The sequence below is a fragment of the Sus scrofa genome, chromosome 5 (genome assembly GCF_054392235.1).
Source record: "Sus scrofa isolate SSC_HxYL_T2T_F1_AM1 chromosome 5, Sscrofa_HxYL_maternal_Yorkshire_Landrace_v2.0, whole genome shotgun sequence".
In the NCBI taxonomy this organism is placed as follows: domain Eukaryota; kingdom Metazoa; phylum Chordata; class Mammalia; order Artiodactyla; family Suidae; genus Sus; species Sus scrofa.
The window spans coordinates 10,722,548-10,746,517 of NC_139387.1; the positions used below are offsets into that span (position 1 = coordinate 10,722,548).

Genomic DNA, 23,970 nt, shown 5'->3' on the forward strand with positions numbered 1-23,970 from the left:
GGTCAGCCGTGTCCATTGCTCCTACAGCTGTGGTGCTCAACTGGGGGTGACCTTTGCCTCCCGGGGGATATTTGGGCAGATCTGGAGACATTTTGGGTTCTCACAACGGTTTGGTGCTGCTGGCATCTAGTGGGCAGAGGCCAGAAATGCTGCTAAACCTCCTTCAAGGCAACCAAGAATTATCTGGCCCAAACGAGAACCCCTGAGTTAGAAACAGGAGACTCAGCCCTGCGTTCTTGGCCAAGTTCTTGTCTGGGAAATCCCTTCTTCTGAAGTACTTAGCATTTCATTTTATTTTATTTTTTTTTTAATTTTTTTCTTTGTCTTTTTGTCTTTTGTTGTTGTTGTTGTTGCTATTTCTTGGGCCGCTCCCGCGGCATATGGAGGTTCCCAGGCTAGGAGTTGAATCGGAGCTGTAGCCACCGGCCTACGCCAGAGCCACAGCAATGCGGGATCCAAGCCGCGTCTGCAACCTACACCACAGCTCACGGCAACGCCGGATCGTTAACCCACTGGGCAAGGGCAGGGACTGAACCCGCAACCTCATGGTTCCTAGTCGGATTCGTTAACCACTGCACCACGACGGGAACTCCAGCGTTTCATTTTATAGATAAGGAAGGCGCGGCTCAGAAAGGCGGAACTTACTCAGACCTCTTATTCAGAAAAGCAGCATTCTGGTGATTCCCTCTAACCCCGTGGGCTTGGGAAAGACATGACTCCGCTTCCTAATGTAACTCCTAATGGGGATTGTAGGAGTTACATCAGGGAGTTCCTGTGTGGCACAGTGGGTTAAGATTCCGACAGCAGCTGCTCAGGTCGTTGCAGAGGTGAAGGTTTGATCCCTGGCCCAGCACAGTGGGTTAAAGGATCCAGCCTGGCTGCAGCTGCAGCTTGGGTTGCAGCTGTGGCTCCAGTTCAGTTCCTGGCCCGGGAACGTCCCTATGCCTTGGGTGCAGTCATCAAGCAAAAGTAAATTGAAGAGTTCCCATTGTGGCTCAGTGGAAATGAACCCAACGAGTATCTATGAGGATGCAGGTTCGACCCCTGGTCTCACTCAGTGGGTTAAGGATCCGGTGTTGCCGTGAGCCGTGGCATAGGGTGGCAGCTGCAGCTCTGATTCGACCCCTAGCGGGAACTTCCATATGCTGTGGGTGTGGCCCTAAAAAGAAAATGAAGTAAATTCAGAGTCAGAAAATCTGAGTCTGGTCCCAGCTCCATCGTGAGCCCCTCATGTGATCTTGGATAAGTCCCTGTCTGCTTTGTTTCCTTCTAGGGTTCCCCCCACTGACAATGGGGAAAGACGGAAAGGTCCTGGCAGGGGGTATCTGGGGCCTTCTCAGACACCCTTGCACAAAGGTTAAACCCAGAGGGAAGAGAAGAGAGCCCTTCCCCTCAGGAAGCCTGGCAGGACAGCTTCTCCTGGAGCAGAAAGGATCAACCCTCCCTCCCACCGGACCACCCACCCCCAAGGAGCTCCAGAGGCTCGCCTGCAGGCATGGCTCTCAGAGTCTAGAACTAGATTCTTCCCCACGTTCTGTAAAAGATCTTGGCTGGGCTGGGACAGACCTTCTCAGCCTGGAACAGCCTCTCATTCAGCTGTGGACCCATTTCTGTCTAGACAGGAGATGCACTGCTTAACTGGAGGGGGGGGGCGCACTGTGGGCGGGACTCCTGACACAGCACAGAGGGAGTCACCTTCCATAGCCCAGAAGCCAGAAGGGAGACCCCCACATTATGAGATAGAAGACAGTCTGGTGGGAGACCTTTGGTCACAGGAATGGAAGGACTCTGAGGTCCCAGCATGGCTCAGAAGGCAGGGACGGGGTCCTCACGGCCCCCGTGGAGCTCCCTTGTTGGGCATGAAACCACTGGCCCAGGGCGGAGGAAAGCCCAGGCAACCCCAGTGTTAGAAGGATTCAGCACTTGGCTGTTTTATTTCCTCAGTGATATAGAAACAGAAGCGAGGAGAGACTTTGGCTTGGCCCCGTGTGGGCGGCTCCCCTCCCCTGCGTCCGCGGCCGCTTTCTCTTCTGTTTCCACTGGGAGCCCGCGAGTCAATGGAATTCTTGGCCTCTGGGATGTGGCCCCAGGTGCCACCTGAGTGGGAGGAAGAAATACTGTCTGGCGAAAGCAGAGTTAGAACCACCCGACGGGGCGCAGCTGGTGGCTGGGTGTCGCCCGAGCTTCCTGATGTGCCAGGCCTCAGTGGGTCTTCCCCCGGCCCTCAGAGATGATTTCTTCTGGCTGGGCACGCATGTACCACTCCACCCAGGAGCCGTTGTAGATGGGCACGTCGGGCTTGCCACAGAGGTAGGCCCCCAGTGCCACGTGGCACGCTGTGACGCCGGAGCCGCAGGTGGCCACCAGGGGCAGAGACAGGTCCACCTTCTTCTCCTGGAAGAGGCGGCGGATCTCCTCGGGGCTCTTCTCCAGGCCCTCGGGGGTCAGGAATTCCGTGAAGGGAATGTTGATCGTGCCAGGGATGTGGCCGGGTTCAATGCCTGCAGCCGCAGGGCAGGAAGGAGGGAAAAGACACAAAGGCAGTATGAATGGCCCTGCGGTACTGAGCAAGCCGCACAGGCACGGCGCTACCCCCGTCTGCATCATCTCGTGGAGGCCCTGCAACCAGGGAACCCAGGCCTCTTTCCAGGAGTTCCTTTTTCACAGGCAGAGAGGCTGAGGTTTGCAACTGCCCAACATCAGGCATCTCACCAAGTGCAGCCTAGAATTTGAACCCAGGACTCAGAAGCTCCGAGAGCCACACCTGGCCCCAGGTTTCCTGATGACAGTGCGTCCTGGGGCAACAAAGGAAAACAGGACCCCTGCTTGGCTAGGACCTGTTTATGGCAAGGAGTTTTGGTCTGGCAGAGCAGACAGGTAACAACTCATTACAAGCATGGTAGGTGTTTCTAAAAGGCCCTACTAGGGAGTTCCTGTCGTGGCGCAGTGGTTAACGAATCCAACTAGGAACCATGAGGTAGCGGGTTCCATCCCTGGCCTCGCTCAGGGGGTTAAGGATCCGGCGTTGCAGTGAGCTGTGGTGTTGGTTGCAGATGCAGCTCGGATCCTGCATTGCTGTGACTGTGGTATAGGCTGGTGTCTACAGCTCCTATCAGACCCCTAGCCTGGGAACCTCCATGTGCCGTGAGTGCAGCCATAGAAAAGACAAAAAATAAAATAAAAAAACAAAAGGCCCTACTAGGTGGCATGCGGACAGAGCTCAACAAAAGGAATATGTAGTATGGGAATAATCGTAGCTGATATATTTTTTTCTTTTTACGGCTATACCTGCAGCACATGGAAGTTCCTGGGCTGGAATTGAATTGGAGGTGGAGCTGAAGCCTATACCACAACCACGGCAATGCGGGACCCTTAACCCACTGAGTGAGGCCAGGGATCGACCCTGCATCCTCACAGAGACAACATCAGGTCCTTAACCCACTGAGCCACAATGGGAACTCTGTGGCTGACATTATTGAGGGTTTACCTTGTGCCAGGCAGTGCTCTGAGCCCCTCAGCTGTATTTCCCCCTTTAATCTTCCCTAAAACTCTATGGGAAAGACATTACTATTCTCCCTTTTGTACGGATGAGAAGACTGAGGCACAAAGCCTCGCCTGCCCGAGCGAGGAGAGGCAGAGGTCCCAGGGCTTGTGCTGCCAGCCAGCAAGCCCCACTGCCTGGGAGCTGCAGGGTTGGGGAAGCTTCTCTGAGCAAGCCCCAAGGGTGAGCAGGATTCCACCAACAAAGGGACTGGACAGTGGAGGCTGGGAGCGCCCCAGGCAAGGAACATCAAGGAGGCAGGGAATCCAGGGCTCAGAGGGGTTAAAAGTCATTGTGGCAAAAGTCAGAGAGAGGAGTTTCCTTTGTGGCTCAGCAGGTTAAGTAAGAAGCCGACTGGTATCCATGAGGATGAGAGTTCGATCCCTGGTCCTGCTCACTGGGTTAAGGATCTGGGTTGCTGCAAGCTGCAGCATAGGTCACAGAGGCGACTTGGATCTGGCGCTGCTGTGGCTGTGGCAATGACTGGGGCTGGCCCTAAAAATGCAAAAAAAAAAAAAGGCAGAGAGGCTGAGACCCCAGGGGAAACCAGGGTGGGTGGGGACAGATTAGCAAGCCTGGATTAAAGTTTAGGGCCTTGACAACTTTCCAAGGGGAAACCAGCTCTCTATTTTCAAAAAGACTGGTGTTTTTTTTATTTTTTTCCTGTGCCTGAAGCATGTGTTGGTTCCTGGACCAGGGATCAAACCCACGCCACAGCCGTGACCTGAGCCACAGCAGTGACAACGCTGGATCCTTAACCACCAGGCCACCAGGGAATGCTAAAAGATTGTTTTCTGATTGTAGCATGAAGAGGACCTGGACAAGGACAGAGGGTCCCTCAGAGGATCATCTCCCCCTCTCATCTCTGCAAATCAGGGAGCTGCCAACCGTTTTGGGTATCTACTCTCAGGACGTAGTGTATAGACAGCACTCTGTGTGCTTGGCGAGGCTGGGATGCATCAGGCATCCCAGCTTAACAGATGTAGAATCTGGGCTCAGAGGCACGCTGTGGAGACCAGCCAGAGCAAGGAAGAGCAAACGCTCAGCCCGGGTTGGCCACCATCAGAGCAGGGCTGTCCCTACTCCCGGAACCCCACCAAGCCCAGCCTGCGTCCCCTCCCTGCAATGTGGCAAACTAGAGATGCACTTGGCTAAGTCTCAGACACTGGTGTGGAGTGATGGTGACAGTGATATTGCCCATGGAATTTAGATGGAGCCTTTATACCCATTGGCTCATCCACCCTGACAACAGCCCTATTAGGTGTTTACGGTAATTTCTCATTTTCCAGAAGAAGCACCACCGGGGTATGCATTCACCACCTCTGTAAAGAACAACAGCCAGGAGCTCTCCTGTGGGGCAACGGGTTAAGGGGCCAGCATTGCTGCACCTGCAGTATAGGTCGTAGCTGCAGCTCAGATTTGATTCCATACGCCACAGGTGTGCCCCCCAAAAAAGGGATTCAGTGTTGTCATTTGCAGCAGCTTGGATTGTTGCCATGGCACAGGTTCAATCCCCAGCCCAGAAACTTCTGCATGCTCTGGGCACAGCCACAACCCAACCCAACCAAACCAACTGTCAGGGAAGCACACGTAAATTCACTTCCCGTTCCTTGAGTGCATCCTGTCGTGTGCAAACGTGGAGCTGAGTGCTTTAAATCCGTGCTCTCGGAGTTCCCTTCGTGGCTCAGTGGCTAACGAATCTGACTAGGAACCATGAGGTTTCGGGTTTGGTCCCTGTCCTTGCTCAGTGGGTTAAGGATCCGGCGTTGCCGTGAGCTGTGGTGTAGGTTGCAGATGCGGCTCGGATTCCGCATTGCTGTGGCTCTGGTGTAGGCCAGCTGCTACAGCTCCAATTAGACTCCTAGCCTGGGAACCTCCATATGCTGTGGGAAGAGGCCCTAGAAAAGGCAAAAAGACCAAAAAATAAAAAATAAAATAAAAAAATAAAAAATGAATCTGTGCTCTCACTTGACCTTCAGCGCATCCTTTAAGCTCCAAACTTTACACATGCAGAAGCTGTGGTTCAGAGATTAGGTGACCTGCCAGGTGTCACACAGCCAACACAAGCTGGGGTGGGGCTCTGATGTCAGATCTGGCTCTGGCTGTCTGCCCTATGTTGCTCCACTACCCCCATTTCCACCCCCACCCAGAAAGTTGAGCTGAAGGACCTCACAGGTTCAAGGTGTCATTCCTATCAGGCTGCCGCTAATGTAGGTTTAAAAACAACTAGCCATCAGCAGTGTCCTCTGCAGTTTGCCCTAAGGTCAGTGCAGCTCTGCAGGGGTCCATGTGGCAGGCACCTTCTGAATTCACCAAACCTCTGGGGCCTCGTCTCTGTCCTGTGACTGGGTGAGTCTTCAGGAAGCCCTGAGAGCATGGATGGTCCTGGCCCTCAGGTCACCCCAAAAAGAGCTAGGACCAGGTAAATCCAAGCTGCTTTAGAAACACAAAACAGAAGCACTGAGCCCAATGTGGGGGCATGGCATGGGGAGGGGGGTTGTGCCATTCAGGGAGAGCTTCCCAGAGGAAGTGGCAAGCTCCTTGCACCCTCCTGAATGCAGGTGTGGAGAGAAATGGCTGGGGGGATTACTGGCAGTTCCCTGCAGTTAAAGGTGTTGCAGTTCAATGCCCGGCTGGGCTGCTTCCTGAGACCTGGGGCAAGGTAGCCATTCTAAGGCTCCATTTCCCCCTCTGTATGATGACAGCACCCGCTTCTGGGGATCATTAAAAAGCTAGGAGTTCCCACTGTAGCTCAGTGGTAATGAACCCAGCTAGTATCCATGAGGATGCAGGTTTGATCCCTGGCCTCACTCAGTGGGTTAAGGATCCAGTGCTGCTGTGAGCTGCAGCGTAGGTCACCGATGTGGCTGGGATCTGGTGTTGCTGTGGCTATGGCTCCGATCTGAGACCTAATCTGGGAACTTCCATATGCCATGGATGCCACTCTAAAAAGACCAAAAAAAAAAAAAAAATCACACTAAAGACACTAAAGTGCCCATTGACCCACGTGCTTTGTGGGGACTCCCTCCACCCTATACCCTCTACAGGGCTTCCTCGTAGGCTCCCTGCTCTAAGCCAGGCCAGTGACTGCCCTCTATTCAGTTTCTGCTCCAGCCCTGGGGCAGCAACTTCTCTCTCTACTTAGCGCCCCTCCTTCCTGCCTCCTGCAAGCCTTGGCCCCTCTGAGGGGCTTCCCCTTCTCTCTCCATCCCAGTCTCCTGCTCTTTCCCGAGTCCGCCTGCCACCCCTCCACTCCGCAGGGACTTTTACATCCACAGTATGGGGTAAGCAACATCCACAGTACTGGGGTGAAGCTGTTTGGGTTCTCATACTTATACAGGGTACCCTGAGTTCCTAATGGGTGGAGTTGGGGCAAGTATTATCACCCCCATAGGGCCGCACCTGCAGCATGTGCAGGTTCTCCAGTTAAGGATCCAATCAGAGCTGCAGTTTCCAGCCACAGCCACAGCCAACGCCAAATCCCAGCCGCACCTGCGACCTACACTGCAGCTTGTGGCATCACTGCATCTTCAACCCACTGAGGAAGGTCGGGGCGCGAACCCACATCCTCAGTTACTAGTCATATTCTTAACCCACTGAGCCAAATCGGGAACGCCAGCCCTCCCTTTGAGATAATGCCAGTCCAGGCGACCAGAAACCAAATCTTGGTCCCTCTCCCGTGCAGTGGCCTGACCCCGCACCCCAGAAATCCGTTACCGTCTCGGGGCTCAGGCTCCGTGCCCCGGAAGCGGCCGGTGGCTCGGGCATCCACCACCTGGAATCGCCGGGATTCGAGGTTCTCCTTGATGTCCTCGTAGGTCTTGACATAGGTGGGGTCCAGCACAGCGTGGAACTCGGCGGGCACAGGGCGGCTCTTGCCGGCGCTCAGCGGAAGGCCCTGGCGCAGCCAGTTGCGAAGGCCACCATCAAGTAGGGACACCGTGCGGTGGCCGAAGGCGCGGAACATCCACCAGACGCGCGGTGCCGCGTAGAGGCCCTGGTCGCTGGCATCGTAGACCACCACGTGGGTGGCAGCGCTCACGCCCAGGCGGCCGGTGTACTCAGCAAACTGCGCCGCGCTGGGCAGCATGTGGTCGTAGGGCGACGTGCGGTCGCTGCACTGGTCAAGGTCAAAGAAGGCGGCGCCCGGGATGTGGCGCGCCTCGAACTCGAGGCGTGCGTCTCGGCCCTGCTTGGGCAGGTACAAGGAGGCATCGAGCAGCTGTAAGGGCTGCCCGGCACGCGGGGCCCGCAGCGCCTCTGCCACCCATTGCGCCGACACAAGTGCGCGGAAGAGCTGCTGCGGGGCCATGGCTGCGTGCAGAGACACTGGGGCTAGAGGCCTGGGCGATAAGGAGGTTGTCCGGAGGTATTTAAGGAGGCTGGCCCGGCCCGGGAGCGGGAAACGCCTGTGCCTCTGGGGCTGGGGCTAGGGCCAGGGCTGGAGGGGGCGGTGGAGCCCAGCAAGGGCAGAGTACTGGATGGCGAACACCAGCCCTGATGAATCCAGATGCAGAGCTCAGTTCCCTCCCCTCCCCTCCCCTTCCCTGCCCAGCTCTGCCCTGCCAAGTCTTGGATAGACACACAGAGCAGTGACGGAATGACCACGACCACTTGAGGGCTAGGGGGCCCTCACGCAGTGCTTGCAGGGGGCTGGTAGGGGAATGGGGGCTCCCACCCCACCTCCAGCAGGAGCAGGTCCCCCTGGCACTTTAAGGCAAGTAGGGACAAAGTCTCAGCCCCTCCCCTAAGATGCACCGCAGCTTCACTTGCAGTCCACCAAGGTCCCGGGTGGAATTCATTCACCAAACATTTACACAGTCAGCCTCAGAGGAACAGTAGCTGGAACTTACTGAGTCCTCCCTAGTTGCCATTTAATTCTCTCAACACCTGACAACACTGCAGGACACAGAGAAGGCTCTCTGTCATTTGTTGCACGAGAAGCCTCAAGAAAGTTGCTATTGGGAGTTCCCGTTGCGGCTCAGCAGGTTAAGAACCTGGCTAGTATCCATAAGGACGCAGGTTCCATCCGTAGCCTCACTCAGTGGGTTAAGGATCTGGCATGGCCGTGAGCTGTGGCACAGGCCGCAGCTGCAGCTCCAGTTGGACCCCTAGCCTGGGGACTTCCGTATGCCGTAAGTGTGGCCCTGGGGAAAAAAAAAAAAAAAATGGTATTATTCTCACTGCTCCACAGAGGGAACACTGAATTTCACAGATGTGCACTAACTCGACCAAGATCAGCTTAAGAAGGGGTGGCACTAGGCTTCAGACCATGCCGTCCAGCATTTTGTCCTTGGAGTTTCCTCTCTGGAAAAAGTGACTTAGGACCTTAGTCCCTCTCCCCTCCTCTCTCCCCTGCAGGCCAGCAGCTCAGAGTACAGCGGTTCTCCAGTCCATTGTGACAAGACAGCCCACAGCCTTCCAGGGCAGAGGGGTCCAAATGCATGGAGCCCCTGGCCAAGCCCTCTCCCCCAGGGCTGTCCATAAGATGCCTTCGTCCAGGTTAGAGAAATTCTGCCAGTTAGAGGCAGGTTCCCCACTAGGGCACATGGCTGGGTAGAGAACAGAGCGTTTTGTACTGAGCACCATGGCCTTCGGTAGTGAGTATGTGGGGATGCCTGTTTCTGAATGAGAAAACCATCGGTTAGGAGTGCCTGCTGTGGCACAATGGGATCAGGGGCGTCTTTGCAGCGCCAGGACACAGGTTCGATCCCCGGCCCTGGCGCAGTAGGTTAAAGGATCCAGCATTGCCGCAACTGTGGCGCAGGTCGCACCCGTGGCTTGGATCTGATCCCTGGCCCGGGAACCCCATAGGCCGAGGGGTGGCCAAAAAAGAAAGAAAGCGGTCAGTCTGACACCTCTCACAAGCGCCTTGCCCTGGCTCTCAGAGCTGCTCAGGGGCAGTCTCAGGACCGGTAGCCAAGTCGCCACTTCTGAGACTAGAGTTCCTTCCCAGCCCCGGGTCAATGAGGACCAGGGCCTAATGAGTCCACGGTGTGGTACCTGGTGCTCAGCCGCCTCCCAAGGTCTTGCTGCAGCCTGGACTTTAGGGACCACGTTGCCATGCGCCAGGTCCTATGCTGGATACTGGGAGACTCTTGGCTTTGCCAGGCTCTGAGAGTTCAGGCAGCCCAAGGGCCTGCTCCAGAGAACATGTAATTGCACAAAGTCTGGAGTTCGGTGGGAGCCCAGGGCGGCCGCTAGTGCGGCCTGGGGTGGGAAGGCCGGGGAAGGTGGGAGGAGGGGAAGTCCCACCTCATCTGACATGGTCAAGGGCTCCGATGACCCCGGTTTGACCTTCGGGGTGAGGCTGCCAAAGAGGCTTTGGCTGCGGGGAGACCCCCGTGTTTGTGGGTTGCACCATAGTTCGATAATGTTGGAGGACACTGCCGGCCCCTTTGCGAAGAACACCTTTCGGTAGTTCCCACTGTGGCGCATTGGGACCAGCAGTGTCTCTCGAGCTCTGGGGCACAGGTTCGATCCCTAGCTCGGGGCACAGTGGACTAAGGATCCAGCATTGCCGCAGATGCCATGGAGGTTGCCACTGGCTGCTCGGATCCCTGGCCCGGGAATTCCATATGCCTCCGGGCAGGGGGACAAAAAAAAAAAAGCCACGCTGTGAACCACAGCAGCCTTTGCCCCTCGCCATTTTGGGGGCTCCTTGACTTTTGCTCCCAAGGATGAATTTAGAGTGGAAAGAAGCCTGATTTGGAAGTCAGAACCCCTCCAAAGTCAGTACAAACCCCACTCCCCTGCTTAAAAGTTGTGCAAGGGCAGGCCTGTCTAGAAGCTTAGCATTTCAGGCTTGGCGGGGACTGCAGAGGCCTGAGGTCACCCTGCCTCACCTGCCCCGCTGGACTGGCAGTTCTCATAAAGGACTGTGGGAGGCAGAGGCGGGTCTGGGAGAGCAGGCTGTGTGTGTCACTGAAGGGCGGGGACCAGGTCCCAGTGTGCTTGGCAGGCCTGGACGGCTGTAGGTGGGACTGCTCGCGGGGGTTAAGGACGCCAAGACAAACGGGACAGCCCCAGACCCATCTTCGGAGTGTATACAAACTATACTAGAGGAAGTGTGAGCCCCGGCCTGCTGTCTGGGGTGGGCCCAGGAAGAACAGGGCTCCAGTCAGACCGGCCCTTCTCCAAGGGCCTCCCCAGCACACTCTCTCCCCCAACTGCAAAGCACAAAGCTCAGAGGATGACCTGGCGAAGGACCAATTTTTGCCACTTTTGGTGAGAATATAATTGCCTCAGAATGAAAAGAATGTTTCAAAGGGGGATGAGAGGAGTTCCCACTGTGGCACAATGGAATCGGTGGTGTCTTGGGAGTGCTAGGAGGCAGGTTCCATCCCCAGGCCAGCACAGTGGGTTAGGGATCCGCTGGGGCCACAGCTGCAGCTTAGGTTGCAACTGTGGCTTGGATCTGATCCCTGGCCAGGGGAACTTCATATGCCACCAGAAGGCTGAAAAAAAAAAAGAAAGAAAATAAAAGGGAGATGAGAAAAGTATTCCAGGCACATGTAACAGCATATGCAAAAGTCAGGGGCAGGAATTCCCTTTGTGGCTCAGCCTTAAGGAACCTGACAAGTATCCTTGAGGCTGCAGGTTCCACCCCTGGCCTTGATCAGCGGGTTAAGGATCTGGCATTGCCATGCGCTGTGGTGTAGGTCGCAGCTTCTGCTCGGATCTTGAGTTGCTGTGGCTGTGGCATAGGTCAAATCACAGCTCCAATTAGACCCCTAGCCTGGGAACTTCCATATGCTGCTTTTTGGCTAAGAAACCAAAAAAAAAAAAAAGAAAAAGAAAGAAAGAAAAAAAGTCAGGGGCAGTGGTGTTCCAGCAGTTAACACACCCATGCTAAAAACATTAATTTACGTAAAGATTGAATACAAATGCAGGTTTTTTGTTTTTTTGTGTTCTGTTTGTTTGTTTGTTTGTTTGTTTTAAGCATAAGGCTTCCGGGATGAGCAAGATACACAAAAGCAGCCCTAGGAGTTCCGTCGTGGCTCTGTGGTTAACGAATCCGACTAGAAACCATGAGGTTGCGGGTTCGATCCCTGGCCTCGCTCAGTGGGTTAAAGATCTGGCGTTGCTGTGGCTCTGGCGTAGACCGGTGGCTATAGCTTCGATTGGACCCCTAGCCTGAGAACCTCCATATGCCACGGGAGCGCCCCAAGAAATGGCAAAAAGACAAAAAAAAAAAAAAAAAAAAAAAAAAAAAGCAGCCCTAGCCTCCTGAGCTTAAGATCCAAGATTAACGATAGCCTGGTCTCCGCCTCACCTCGTGTGCCCCTGGGCAACCCGCTGGTTCTCTCTCTTTGGTGTTTAAATTAAGTTTCTGACCTACTCCGCAGGGTTGTTGTGGGAAGTGACACCCGCAGGGTTGTTGTGGGAAGTGACACCCGGGGGAGGAGCACCCTGCGGAGTTCCTCACCAAGCAGGCCTTGACAAATGTTAGTTTCCTTTCGCTCCAGCAAGTTCTTTGCCAGTTTGTCCTCCCCGGAGCCTCTGGGTCAGCTGGCCTCCTCTCCCAGGCTTCTCCGGCTTTATGAGCCCTACTCCCTCCCTCCTACCCTCTCTGGTGGCACCAGGTGACACCATCCTCCACAGGTCCCCCTCCCGCGGCCACTCAGCCCGACCCCATTCTGCCGGCCTCCCCCAGCTGCTGCGGACAGCCATCCTGAGGGTGAAGCCAGGGCCGCGCCTTCCCTGCTAGGCTGCAGCCCCCAGCTCTGCTCTGGCCCCGGGGCGGCGGGGGGACGTCCCAGGCTGAGCATCCGGACGATCGAGCTCCCTCTAAAGAAAGGCAAGCGCCACGCCGCCCCCGCAGTCACCCGAATCTCGGGATCCTGGCTTCCGGGCTCGGCCATTGCCCGGCGCAGAGCGCCCCCTCCCCGCGCCCGCAGCTGTCCCCTCCTCCCGTCACCAACCTGCTGCCGGCCAAAGGGAGGAGACAACGGCACAGCCCACTGCTGCGGCCACTCGGAGCCCGGGCTGCCGGCGCCTTCCACTGGCCAGGCGGGAGCGGGGGAGGCCCGAGCCGCCGAGCCCTGCCCCACGCCCCTTCCGCGCCGCCCACCGCCCGCGGCGGATCCTGGAGCATCTAAGAGGCGCTGCGAGCCGGGCGGGTGGCCGGGGGACGGACGCGGCGCCGCGGCGGGAGCGCGGAGCTGGGCGAGGGGCGCACGATCCCCCCTGCGTGGAGGCGCAATGGAGTGGGCCGGCCGGGGAGTTGAGGGCTCCGGGTTTGAACCTGCCAACTTCTCCAGCGGGCAGGGGCGAGCGCCAGGGCGGCGGCGAGGGCGAGTGAGTGCGGCGGGGTGGGGCGGCAGCAGACGCCCGGGCCGCCCGGAGTTGGGCCGCCGGCCGGACCACCTGCCACCCAGGGGAGGGTCCCGGTGGGGAGAGTGGGGCGGTCTGCCCCAAGCACCCTGGCCCCAACCGGGGCAGAGGGCACCGGGCCGGGCTGGACTGGGGCGTTCGGGAGGCGGGCGAGCCCATGTTGCTGAGAGGCCGCAGGAAGGTTTGCTAGACGCGAGGCGCGGGTGCGTGCAGGGCTCCAGCGAACCGTCCCCATGCAGCCACTCTCCTGCAGTCCCAGGAAGGGGGCTTTAAGCCCAGGATGCCTTCTCCCGTCAACCTGGGCACCTTCAAACAAGATCTTGAGGGCGAGGATTGCAGCTTGTAGGGCCAGACACCCTCCCTTAGAAGCTCTCGCCCCACCTCTTTCTGCGCGGGAGGGGGCGCAAGGAGACGCGGAAACAGGCTTTCCTTAGGGAACCTACAACCCTAACCCCACCGCACGCCAGCAGCCCTGCCGGCTTGCTGTAAACACGACACCCCGGGGGAGTGCAGCGGGGCAAAGCTCATCCTCCCAGGCCCTACCCCACTGCTCCCACGGTCCTCATACCGGTCTCTTTCCTGATTCCCACCCGCGCCAGGTGACACGCAGAGCTGAAACCATGGTTCAGCAGGTGCTCTACCGGGCGCTGGTCTCCACCAAGTGGCTGGCGGAGTCTGTCCGGACTGGCAAGCTGGGGCCAAGCCTGCGAGTGCTGGACGCCTCCTGGTACTCGCCGGGCACCCGCGATGCTCGCAAGGAATACCTAGAGCGCCATGTGCCCGGCGCGTCCTTCTTTGACATAGAGGAGTGCCGGAACAGAGAGTCACCCTACGAGATGATGCTGCCCACCGAGGCGGGCTTCGCTGACTACGTGGGCCGCCTGGGCATCAGCAACAACACGCACGTGGTGGTGTATGATGGTGATAACCTGGGCAGCTTCTATGCGCCGCGGGTGTGGTGGATGTTCCGGGTGTTTGGCCACCGCACCGTGTCAGTGCTCAATGGTGGCTTCCGAAACTGGCTGAAGGAGGGCCACCCAGTGACATCTGAGCCCTCACACCCAGAGCCAGCCATCTTCAAAGCCACACTGGACCGGTCCCTGCTCAAGACCTACGAGCAGGTGCTGGAGAACCTCGAATCAAAGAGGTTCCAGCTGGTGGATTCTCGGGCTCAAGGGCGGTACCTGGGCACGGAGCCGGAGCCAGATGCAGTAGGTAGGTGTCCCCGTGGGAGAATGGTCCCTGGGGAGCAATGCCTGGAGGAGAGACAGGGAGTAGGAGGTCTGGGACCCTCTCCAGGTTTTCCCCTGTCTCGCCATGTGGACCTCAGTCTTCCCATCTGTAAAATGAAAGGGTAGAGGCATTCCTATTGTGGCTCAGTAGGTTAAGCACCCGACATAGTGTCTGTGAAGATGTGGGTTCGGACCCTGGCCTTGCTCAGTGGGTTAAGTATTCGGCATTGCCACAGGCTGCAGCATAGTTCACAGATGCGGTGCGGATCCTGCGCTGCTGTGGCTGTGGTGTAGGCTGGTAGCTGCAGCTCTGAGTCAACCCCTAGCCCAGGAACTTCCGTATACCACAGGTGTGGGTATGAAAAGAAAAGGAAAAAAACCCATCAAAGCAAAACACACAATGAAAGGGTGGAGTCAAACCTAAAAGCTTTTTAGCTTTTATGTGTGAGAATATATGCATGTGTTTCCATAGCCACATACTAAGGTGTGACCTGGCATCTGTATGGAGTGGCATCAGCAGGGATGACTGGTGACCTCTCCACCCACATCCACACCCAGGCGCTAGCTCCCCCATATGCCCCGAAAGTGTAGTCATGGGTCACACATGCATCTCTATACAGAAGCTTCCCAAGGACGCAGAGCCCCTGGGGACCCTTTCTAGTTCTTTCTTAGAGACAAGAACAATGCTCTCCCCTGGCACCTCCTCCTCCCTCCAGCTCTCCCAGACCCTCTGACCTTCCCTCAGTGACTCGCTCAGGCAAGTGGCAGAGTTGGGATTTGAACCCAGGCAAGCCTGGTTCCAAACCAACGCTCTAAACCAGAACGCACTGCCATTCTGCCACCCCCACCCCTTCCCAGGGCCAGCAGGGAGCCTCTCTGCTTTTTTCCTGGAGCCAGCTCAAGGGTCCTCTTCTGTGGACAAAGTGGTGGTGGGGGAAGCTGGAGGGTGCCACTCTGCTGGGGGTAGGGGCGTCTTCAGGAGAGGACTTGCCAAGTTCTAGAACCTCCTAACAGAGAGAGGACCACAGCGGTCTTGCCATCACCCCTTCTGGGCGCCCTCCGGCCCCCTCGCGGACACCTCTGGGGGCCGGCACCTCACTGTTCTCAGGACCTCTCCTGCCCCAGGCTGGCGGGGTCCTCTGGTGGGGACCTTCTGGTGGGGGCAGAGCTCGGTCTTCAGCCAGGGCGCCTCTGGAATCCTGCTCCTATGCAACATTTTGACTCACTTGTTGAAAAAATCTCTTCCTTTCTGCACCTTGAGCTGGGGAAGCTGTTTCCAGTATTTAGAGGTGAAGGGGCTGAAAAGTCACCTCATCAGACTGAGGGGACGCGGTGGTGCACAGAGGAAGCGGGTGGATCAAGGGTACTTGGCTAGTTGGTGGTAGAGCCAGGAAAGTACCCTCTCCATGTGGCTTTCTCCACCCCCCCACCCCGTTTTTCCTGTCCGGCTTGCTCTCTGAAGGTCTGGAGTTGAAGATTCAAGTGTGTTTGGCATCTTCCAGAGACTCCTGGCACAGACCTCCTGCACCCCCTTCCTGGCCTTTGTCAAGGAGCCTGCTCTCCTGGGGATTTAAGCTACCCTTGAGGGGAGGGGAGGTGGAATTGTTTCCCTAGATGCTCCCCAGCTTGCCCTGGAGCAAACAAAAGAAGAGAGAGTTTAGAGAGGCCAGATCCAGTCGCCTTACTCCCATTTTAGAGATGAGGAAACTGAGGCTCCGAGAGGGGAATAGCCTACTGCTCCAGGAAAGCTCTTGGAAGCCCCGAATTCTAAGTCCCTCCCCCTCCTCCAGGTCCCGCCTTGAGACCTAGGAGCATGGATCCTAGTCTGAGCCCAGCTCCTCCTTGGTGCTGGTACCTCAGTCAGTTAATAATCCATCTTCTCTGGGTTCCTTTATTATAAACTGAAAAGAGTCACACCAGCTCTACCCACTTAGCTGTGATTTATTCAATGCAACGGTGGAAGTTCCCCTTTGTGGCGCAGTGGAAATGAATCCGACTTGTATCCATGAGGATGTGGGTTGGACCCCTGGCCTTGCTCAGTGGGTCAGGGATCCAGCGTTGCCGTGGGCTGTGGTGCAGGTCCCAGATGCGGCTTGGATCCCATGTGACTGTGGCTGTGGTGTAGGCTGGCAGCTGTAGCTCTGATTCATCCCCTAGCCTGGGAACCTCCATATGCCGCGGGTGCGGCCTTAAAAGTCAAATGATAATAATAAATGCAACGGTGGCTGGAAAGGTGTTTGGAGGAGGGTGTGCAAAGGCTGGAGCCACCTAGAAAGGCATGGAGGACATGGCACTTCTTCCTTCATTCCCTTAGCAGCTCCGCTGGCCTCCCCCAAGACATTTGGGGGGACATCAGGGCACACGAGGCTCTGCCGAGTTCATGGTCCCCAGCTTGGGGCGGGATCAAGGAGGCACCCCCAAGGGCTCAGCTGTCCAGATGTAACACCCAAGAGAGGGTGGGTGGCAGGCCCTGGGTGTCCCTGGAGGGAGTGACCGCCAGGAGGAGCTGGGAGCAGGGCCTTAGAAACCCAACAGTCACGTCCTGCCCGCCTCAGGCAAGCAACTTGCCCTCTGGCCTCATTTTTGTGCCCCCGCCTTGGGTCCTATTTGTAAGGGGTGCAAGGTGAGAGTCAGACGGACCTGAGTTCCATCCTAGTGTGACACTTTTGTGTGGCCTGGAGCAGTTCTCTTCACCTTTGAACCCTCTTTTTTTGGGGGGCCTTACCTTTGGCATCTGGAAGTTCCCAGGCTAGGGGTCAGATTGGAGCTGCAGCTGCCGGCCCACACCACAGCCATAGCAAAATGGGATCTGAGCCTCATCTGCGGCCTGTGCCACAACTTGTAGCTGTGCCTGGATCCTTAACCCGCTGAGCAAGGCCAGGGATTGAACCTGCATCCTCATGGATACTAGTTGGGTTCATTTAAACTAAGCCACAATGGGAACTCCCCCTACTCCTTAAGGAAAGGAACACTGCTTACCTTGTAGGAGCCTTGGGGAAAGGGAGGGTACGGAGGTGGAAATTGATCCCGCTCTGAGTCTCTATAAACCCTGTTCTCACCCCGCCCCCCCGGGGGGGGGGCAGTGAGGGTGAAGAGGAAGGAATTGACCCCCTACCTTGTACTCTTATTTGCAAGACCTTTCATATGCATGCTCTCCTGCACACCCGCCACAGCCCTGCAGGGGTGGCAGGCAGGGGGGTCCCAGTGGTCCCACCTTGCAGCTGGGAACAGGAACACAGACTTCTCTAGCTGGACACAGAGGCCAAGACTTGACCCCAGTTGCAGACATCAAAGTGAGGTTATTTCCAAGGCCGCTGCTGTGTAAGCAAACAGTGGATGGGGAAAAGGTCACAGCTCCCAGATGTTGCTTCATACGATCTTGTGGCCCCTGTGTCTCCTCCCATGCCCCCCATGCCTCCCACAGCCAGAGCTGCCGGCTGCCCACTGGGTTCCTTAGTGTCTTTATGATGAAAGCAAGAAAGGGCCTCACAGGGGTTCCCATCGCGTGGTGCAGTGGAAATGAATCCGAGGAACCATGAGGTTGCAGGTTCGATCCCTGGTCCTGCTCAACAGGTTAAGGATCCAGCGTTGCTGTGAGCTGAGGTGTAGGCCGGCAGCTGTACCTTTGATCGGACCCCTAGCCTGGGAACCTCCATAGGCTGCAGGTGCGGCCCTAAAACCAGAAAAAATAAAAAGGGCCACACGGGTTTCCCTGACCTTGAAAACCCACACCCATCAGTGACCCGAGGAATGTTAACGTGCCGAATTGACTCACATGCTGAAATGACACTCATCATCTCGAAATGCCGAGTCCCAGGCCTCTTAAGTGTTTTCGGAACAGGAGAGGTCACTTCATCCATTCCCCTGCCTCTGCCACTTTATAGGAAGGCTCCGGGTACTCAAAGTACATAGGCTTTGGGGTCTGATATACCTGACTTCACATCACACCTGTGCTGTGTGTCATGGGCAAGTTACACCACCTCTCTGAGCCTGCGTCCCTCAGTGCCAGGAGGCTAGTCTCCCCAGTTTGTGCGGATTGGGGAAGATAAAATTCTTTTTTTTTTTTTTTTTTTTGGTCTTTTAGGGCCGCACCCACAGCATATGGAAGTTCCAGGCCAGGGGTTGAATCTGAGCTGTAGCTGCCGGCCTACACCACAGCCACAGGAACACCAGATCTGAGCTGCAACTGTAAGGTACACCACAGCTCACGGCAATGTCAGATCCTTAACCCACTGAGCGGGGCCAGGGATCGAACCCATGTCCTCATGGATGCTAGCTGGATGCATTACTGCTGAGCCACAATGGGAACTCTGATAAAATTCTTGAGATAACCCATTGCCTGGGCGCCTGGTGTCAGAGGTTTTGAGCATGGTGGCCTGCCTGCTGGGAACAGGGAAAGCCAGGACCCTGCTGCTGAAGCTGGACTTGGAGCCTCAGCAGGATCCCTGGTTGTAAAATGCTTTTCCCCTAGTTGGCTGTTCTCCGAGGTTCTATGGCCAAGTTCATGCCTGCTCTCCTCCCACACAGGCAGTCAGTTCCTGCTCATTTAAATTCCTCAGACAGGCCCTGAGCCCTCGCTGGCAGAAAGGGAGGGGCCCCCACCTCCTAAGAGCCTGGCCCAGTGCAGGGCACTGGAGTCTCCAGAACCACCCCCCGCCCCGACCCCCGCCACTGACTTCTTTACTCAGAAGAGGTGCCTTTTATGTAATTAGAGGAAAACAATAAAGCTGTTTCTTCAGGGATGGCTGGAAAGAAACAAAACAGCATTCAGGACTCAGTAAAGCCTTGGGCTTTTAAATGCAGTCCACTGCCTGGGTACCGAAGCATTTGATTTTATTTTTATCTTCATTTTTCGCTTTTTAGGGCCACACCTGCGGCATATGGAGGTTCCCAGGCTAAGGGATCAAATCGGAGCTACAGCTGCCAGTCTACACCGCAGTCACAGCAACGCCAGAGCCAAGTTGCATCTGTGACCTACGCCACAGCTCATGGCAATGCTGGATCCTTAACCCACTGCGGGGGCTGGGGATCAAACCTGCGTCCTCATGGATACCAGTCAGGTTTTTTACCACCGAGCCATGACGGGAACTCCCTGAAACATTTTAAAGTCGAGTGTCTTGAAAAAGAAAACCTCTGAAGCCAACAGACTGAGTGTTCCTCATTGGTGGGGTCGGTACATTTCCCGCCTGAGATTAAACTTTTCAGAAGGTAGATTTCCCCGAGGTGCCGGGGATTAAGGATTCGGCATTGTCATTGCTGTGGCGCAGGTTTGATCCCTGGCCTGAAAACTTCCACCAGCCGTGGGCACGGCTTTTTAAAAAAAAGTTTCCAGGGAGTTCCCGTTGTGGCTCAGTGGTTAACGAATCCAACTAGGAACCATGAGGTTGTGGGTTCGATCCCTGGCCTCACTCAGTGGGTTAAGGATCCAGCGTTGCCGTGAGCTGTGGTGTAGGTCGCAGGCGAGGCTCAGATCTGGTGTTGCTATGGCTGTGGTGTAGGCCAGCAGCTGTAGCTCCGATTAGACCCCTAGCCTGGGAAACTCCATATGTCACGAGTGCGGCCCTAAAAAGCAAAAAATAAAAATAAAAAATAAAGTTTCCAGACAAAAAGATGAAGTCACAACAGGAAGAAATCGCTATAATTGTATAAGTCAGGACATCTAGCCAATCAAGGGAATTCGACCCCTGCCGTCGAATTTCGAATCTTCTTTGGCCTCGAGATGAGGAGAATGGGTCGTTGCTGGCATGCCTGTACACCAGCTCTGTGCCCAGGGTTATTAGGGGCTTTGATCTGAAGCCTGTGAGCTTATCCCCCCATTTCACAGGTGGGGGAACTGAGGCTCAGACGTGCAGGGCCTGTCTGGCTGCACGCTGCCCCAGTATGTGTCCTGGTCACTCTGGCCAGGTTGCCTCCAGCTGCCCAACCTGGTCCTTCTCTGCATCCCCGTCGGGGTAGAACAGGCTAGTGGGGAATGTGAGACGAAGGGGAGCCCAAAGAGACACCTCAGCCTTTCTCTGGCCCCAGGCTCAGTGCTTGGTCTGCCAGGGTGTGTGGTGTTTGAGGAAGAAGAGTGACCTGGGGGTATGCTGGGGGCTGGACCAAGGCCTTGACCCTGCGGGTGGCACCAGTTCTGGCCGTGGCCCAGTCCCCATTTCCCTACATGCTGGCTAGTCCAAAGCCGGATTTGGCAGGGGGACCTTATGGGTGCCGAGAAAGTTCTAGAATGGACCCTGGAGCTAATCTAGACCCCCATTCTGCTTCCATCCAAGCCTCTCGGGATTGCTAGGAAGGGCCTGGAGGGACCGCACTGCCCCCATTCGCACCTGCCCCCCAGGATAAGAGACGAAATGTTGGAGAAGCAGCGGCATCTGAGGGTGGTGGGCGGCCTGGGTACTCAGTGCTTTACTCCTTACAACAGCCCTCACGCGACAGCCCTCACGCGTGTCTCCGAGAGGGGATGTGACTTGCTTAAAGTCGCCCTGCTCACAAGTGGCAGAGCTGGGATGTGAACTTATGTCTAATCTTTACCCCTCTGTGTGCTCGCTTGCTTGCTTTTTTCTTTCTTTCTTTCCTTCTTTCTTTCCTTCCTTCCTTCCTTCCTTCCTTCCTTCCTTCCTTCCTTCCTTCCTTCCTTCTTTCTTTCTTTCTTTCTTTCTTTCTTTCTTTCTTTCTTTCTTTCTTTCCTTCTTTCAATTCGTTGGGCACATGGAAGTTCCCAGGCTAGGGGTCAAATCAGAGCTGCAGCTGCCAGTCTGCATCACAGCTCATGGCAACGTCAGATCCTTAACCCACTGAGCGAGGCCAGGGATCAAACTCACATCCTCATGGATACTAGCTGGGTTCTTAGCCCTCTGAGCCACAATAGGAACTCCCAGGTTAGCCTTTTCATGTTGCCGAGCCTCAGTGCGCTCATCTGTAAAGTGGAAAAACACATTATATTTAGTGACTCATGTGGTTATGTGTTTAACCTCTGTCTCCTTGCCAGGCTGTAATCCCCCTCCCTAGACCCTGCGCGTGGTCCCTCCCCTTCACCACTGTGTTCTCAGCACTTGGCCCAGCATGTAGAGTTTGCGTTTCTCCACAGCCCCATAGATGGGTGTATACCATTGAGCCCATTTTACAGATGAGGAAACTGAGGTTCAGAGAAGTGAAGCCACTGGCCTAAGGTAAAGGTTAGTTGATACCTGCTTTCCCATCCTCTCAAGCAGGTAGGAATTTGGACATTCCTACTTCAAGGCAGATTTTGGAGGAGGGGGTCCATGAGCCTTGGATGTAGACAGGGCTGGAGTAGACGGAGCTCCTGAAAAGACAAAGATGTTATTTTTTTTTTTTTGACCATGCCTATGGCATGCATAAGTTCCCAGGCTAGGGATCGAACCCACACCACAGCAGTGACTCAAGGTGCTGCAGTGACAACATTGGTTCCTCAACAGTCAGGCCACCAGGGAATTCCAGAAGATGTTGTTTTTATTTGCGAAGTTCCTTTTTTTTTTTCCTTTTTTAGGGCCGCACCTGTAGCATCTGGAAATTCCCAGGCCAGGAGTCAGATTGGAGCTGCAGCTGCCAGCCTGCGCCATAGCCACAGCCACGCCAGATCTGAGCCTCATCTGCAGTCTATACCATTAAGCGAGGCCGGGGATTGAACCTACATTCTCATGGATATTAGTTGGGTCCCTAATCCACTGAGCCACAATGGGAACTCCAAGCTCCTTATTCTTATAGCCACAGCTGACTTACCCCCGACCCTATGCCCCTCCTCACCCTGTCCTTGTCCCCACCCAGGACTGGACTCCGGCCACATCCAAGGCTCAGTCAACATGCCCTTCATGAACTTCCTGACGGAGGACGGCTTCGAGAAGGGTCCAGAGGAGCTCCGAGCCATGTTTGAAGCCAAGAAGGTGGACCTCACAAAGCCCCTCATTGCCACGTGCCGGAAGGGTGTCACCGCCTGCCACATTGCCCTGGCCGCCTACCTCTGCGGCAAGCCCGATGTGGCCATCTATGACGGCTCCTGGTTCGAGTGGTTCCACCGGGCTCCCCCGGAGACCCGAGTGTCCCAGGGGAAGGGCGGGAAGGCCTGAGCGGTGGCCTCTCCTCCCGTCGCTCACCGCTCCTGCCAGTGGAGTGACCCTGGCACAGCCCGCGGCTGGTCCATGCCCCGTGGGCAAAGGAAAGCGATGCGTTTTTAGAGTTGATGTGTAGAGTGCTCCTTCCCCCAACAACACTGGAGTAAACTTGGCCTTTTCTGAGTAGCCGTGTGTGCCTCTTTCTTCCTGGTCCCATCCTTGCTCCATAAGGCCAACGCCTTCAGATTTCTCAGACCCCACCAAGCCAGGAAAGAAACTTCTGTGGCGACCCCCAGCGGAAAAAGCCTCACTGGGGCCACTATTTGGTTTTGGCAAAGGAAGTCACCTGTTGTCCCGTGTCAGATGGGTCACGCTGGGACCTTACCTGAAGGGTTCCTGGGAAGCCCAAGAGAGAGGGAGACCCAGGCTAGCCAGGCGCGCCCTCCCCGACCCCTGCCCCATTCCTGCTGAAGGCCCAGCGCGCTGGGAGGAGGGGTTGCGAGAGGAGACAGCTGATCTTCCCTTGAAATGAGTGTTCCAAGGGGTGTCCCACAGGCCCTGGGGCCTTTCAGAAGAGGTGATGCTCAGAGGAGGCCAGAGGAAAGGTGGCCTCCACCTCTGGGTAGCCTTCCTGGCTCAGGCTCCTTAACCCACTGATTTGTAACCTGCTGAGTGACAACAGGAACTCCCAGCTCCTTCTTTTTTTTTTTGTCTCTTGTCCTTTTAGGGCTGCACCCACAGCACATGGAGGTTCCCAGGCTAGGAGTCGAATCAGAGCTGTTACTGCCAGCCTAAGCCAGAGCCACAGCAATGCCAGATCCAAGCCATGTCTGTGATCTACACCACAGCTCATGGCAATGCCGGATCTTTAATCCACTGAGCGAGGCCAGGGATCGAACCCGCAACCTCATGGTTCCTAGTTGGATTCAATTCTGCTGCACCATGATGAAAACTCTGAGCTCCTTATTCTTATAGCCACAGCTGACTGTGGCCTCCAGGCCCCACTTACCTCTGCCCCCTATGCCCCTCCTCACCCTGTCCTTGTCCCCACCCAGGACTGGACTCCAGCCACACCCAAGGCTCAGTCAACATGCCCTTCATGGACTTCCTGACGGAGGACGGCTTCGAGAAGGGTCCAGAGGAGCTCCGAGCCATGTTTGAAGCCAAGAAGGGGGAACTTGCAAAGCCCTTCATTGCCACATGCCAGAAGGGTGTCACCACCTGCCACCTCACCAGGGGAGGGGGAAGCTAGAGAAGCAGCTTCAACTCCTGGGAAGCTGCAGGAGAAGAAAGTTACCTGGGAGACTGGGACCCATGTGGCTGGATTAGGAGTTTCCCAGAAACGGGCTCTCTAAACCCTCCTTGGGGGCTGCAAGATGATTCCAGGCCCCCCCGACCGGGCGTTCTCTGATCCCCTGTCCAGCCTTCCTGGGTTGACCCTGGATAGGAGAAGGAGGGCCAGGGACCAAGATTGTCAGTGACAGTCGCCAATCCCTATCCTGCGTCAGGGCAATCAGGTGCTCAGTCAACATCGAGGGTGCTGGGTTAGGGCAGGGGGCTGGAGGCCCATGGGGTCTGCAGTGTAAGGGGCAGCCTGGACCCCTCTCGTCTCTATGACATCTTCCCATGCTGGCTTTAGATCCCTTCTCGGAGCCTTGAGTGGCCGAGGAGCCAATCCCAGGGGATGAAGGCTCTCTCTCCTCCTCCTCCCTCGCCAACCCCAGAGCTCATTCCAGCAACACTTTTTTTTTTTTCTTCTTCTTTTGTTTTTTTTAGGGCCGCACCTGCATTAGAT

General features: G+C 56.0%; 2 protein-coding genes and 1 non-coding gene across 5 annotated transcripts; 1 reads left to right on the plus strand and 2 right to left on the minus strand.

Annotated features, from left to right (window-relative positions):
* Window positions 1-1,906: 1,906 nt before the first annotated feature.
* MPST (mercaptopyruvate sulfurtransferase) lies at window positions 1,907-12,498 on the minus strand. Of its 2 annotated transcripts, XM_085025034.1 has the most exons (3): window positions 12,466-12,498; window positions 7,259-7,884; window positions 1,916-2,501 (listed from the first exon to the last, which is right to left on the minus strand). In XM_085025034.1, exons 2-3 carry the CDS (start codon window positions 7,851-7,853, stop codon window positions 2,203-2,205), a joined length of 894 nt encoding a protein of 297 aa, XP_084881160.1. In that variant the 5' UTR covers window positions 7,854-7,884; window positions 12,466-12,498; the 3' UTR covers window positions 1,916-2,202. The 2 variants fall into 2 exon arrangements, with proteins under 2 accessions (XP_020947191.1, XP_084881160.1); XM_021091532.2 differs by lacking the exon at window positions 12,466-12,498 and having other exon boundaries at window positions 1,907-2,501; window positions 7,259-10,998.
* Window positions 11,992-22,361, plus strand: TST (thiosulfate sulfurtransferase). 2 transcript variants are annotated; one of them, XM_005663810.2, is made up of 3 exons: window positions 11,992-12,341; window positions 13,477-14,092; window positions 21,892-22,361. In XM_005663810.2, the coding sequence occupies exons 2-3, from the start codon at window positions 13,498-13,500 to the stop codon at window positions 22,188-22,190; spliced, it is 894 nt and encodes a 297-aa protein (XP_005663867.1). In that variant the 5' UTR covers window positions 11,992-12,341; window positions 13,477-13,497; the 3' UTR covers window positions 22,191-22,361. The 2 variants fall into 2 exon arrangements, with proteins under 2 accessions (XP_005663867.1, XP_005663866.1); XM_005663809.3 differs by lacking the exon at window positions 11,992-12,341 and adding an exon at window positions 12,368-12,841.
* On the minus strand, window positions 12,241-12,338 carry MIR9819 (microRNA mir-9819). Its single transcript, NR_128504.1, has one exon. It is a non-coding gene; the product is annotated as a microRNA mir-9819 (primary transcript).
* Window positions 22,362-23,970: the final 1,609 nt, after the last annotated feature.

Coding starts and splice junctions, on each gene's coding strand:
- MPST (XM_021091532.2), bottom strand. CDS start 7,853: ATGGCCCCGCAGCAGCTCTTCCGCGCACTTGTGTCGGCGCAATGGGTG. Junction 2,502..7,258: donor GGAGCCTGAGCCCCGAGACG/GTAACGGATTTC, acceptor CTGCGGCTGCAG/GCATTGAACCCGGCCACATC.
- TST (XM_005663809.3), top strand. CDS start 12,746: ATGGAGTGGGCCGGCCGGGGAGTTGAGGGCTCCGGGTTTGAACCTGCC. Junction 12,842..13,476: donor CAGGGCGGCGGCGAGGGCGA/GTGAGTGCGGCG, acceptor CACCCGCGCCAG/GTGACACGCAGAGCTGAAAC. Junction 14,093..21,891: donor GCCGGAGCCAGATGCAGTAG/GTAGGTGTCCCC, acceptor GTCCCCACCCAG/GACTGGACTCCGGCCACATC.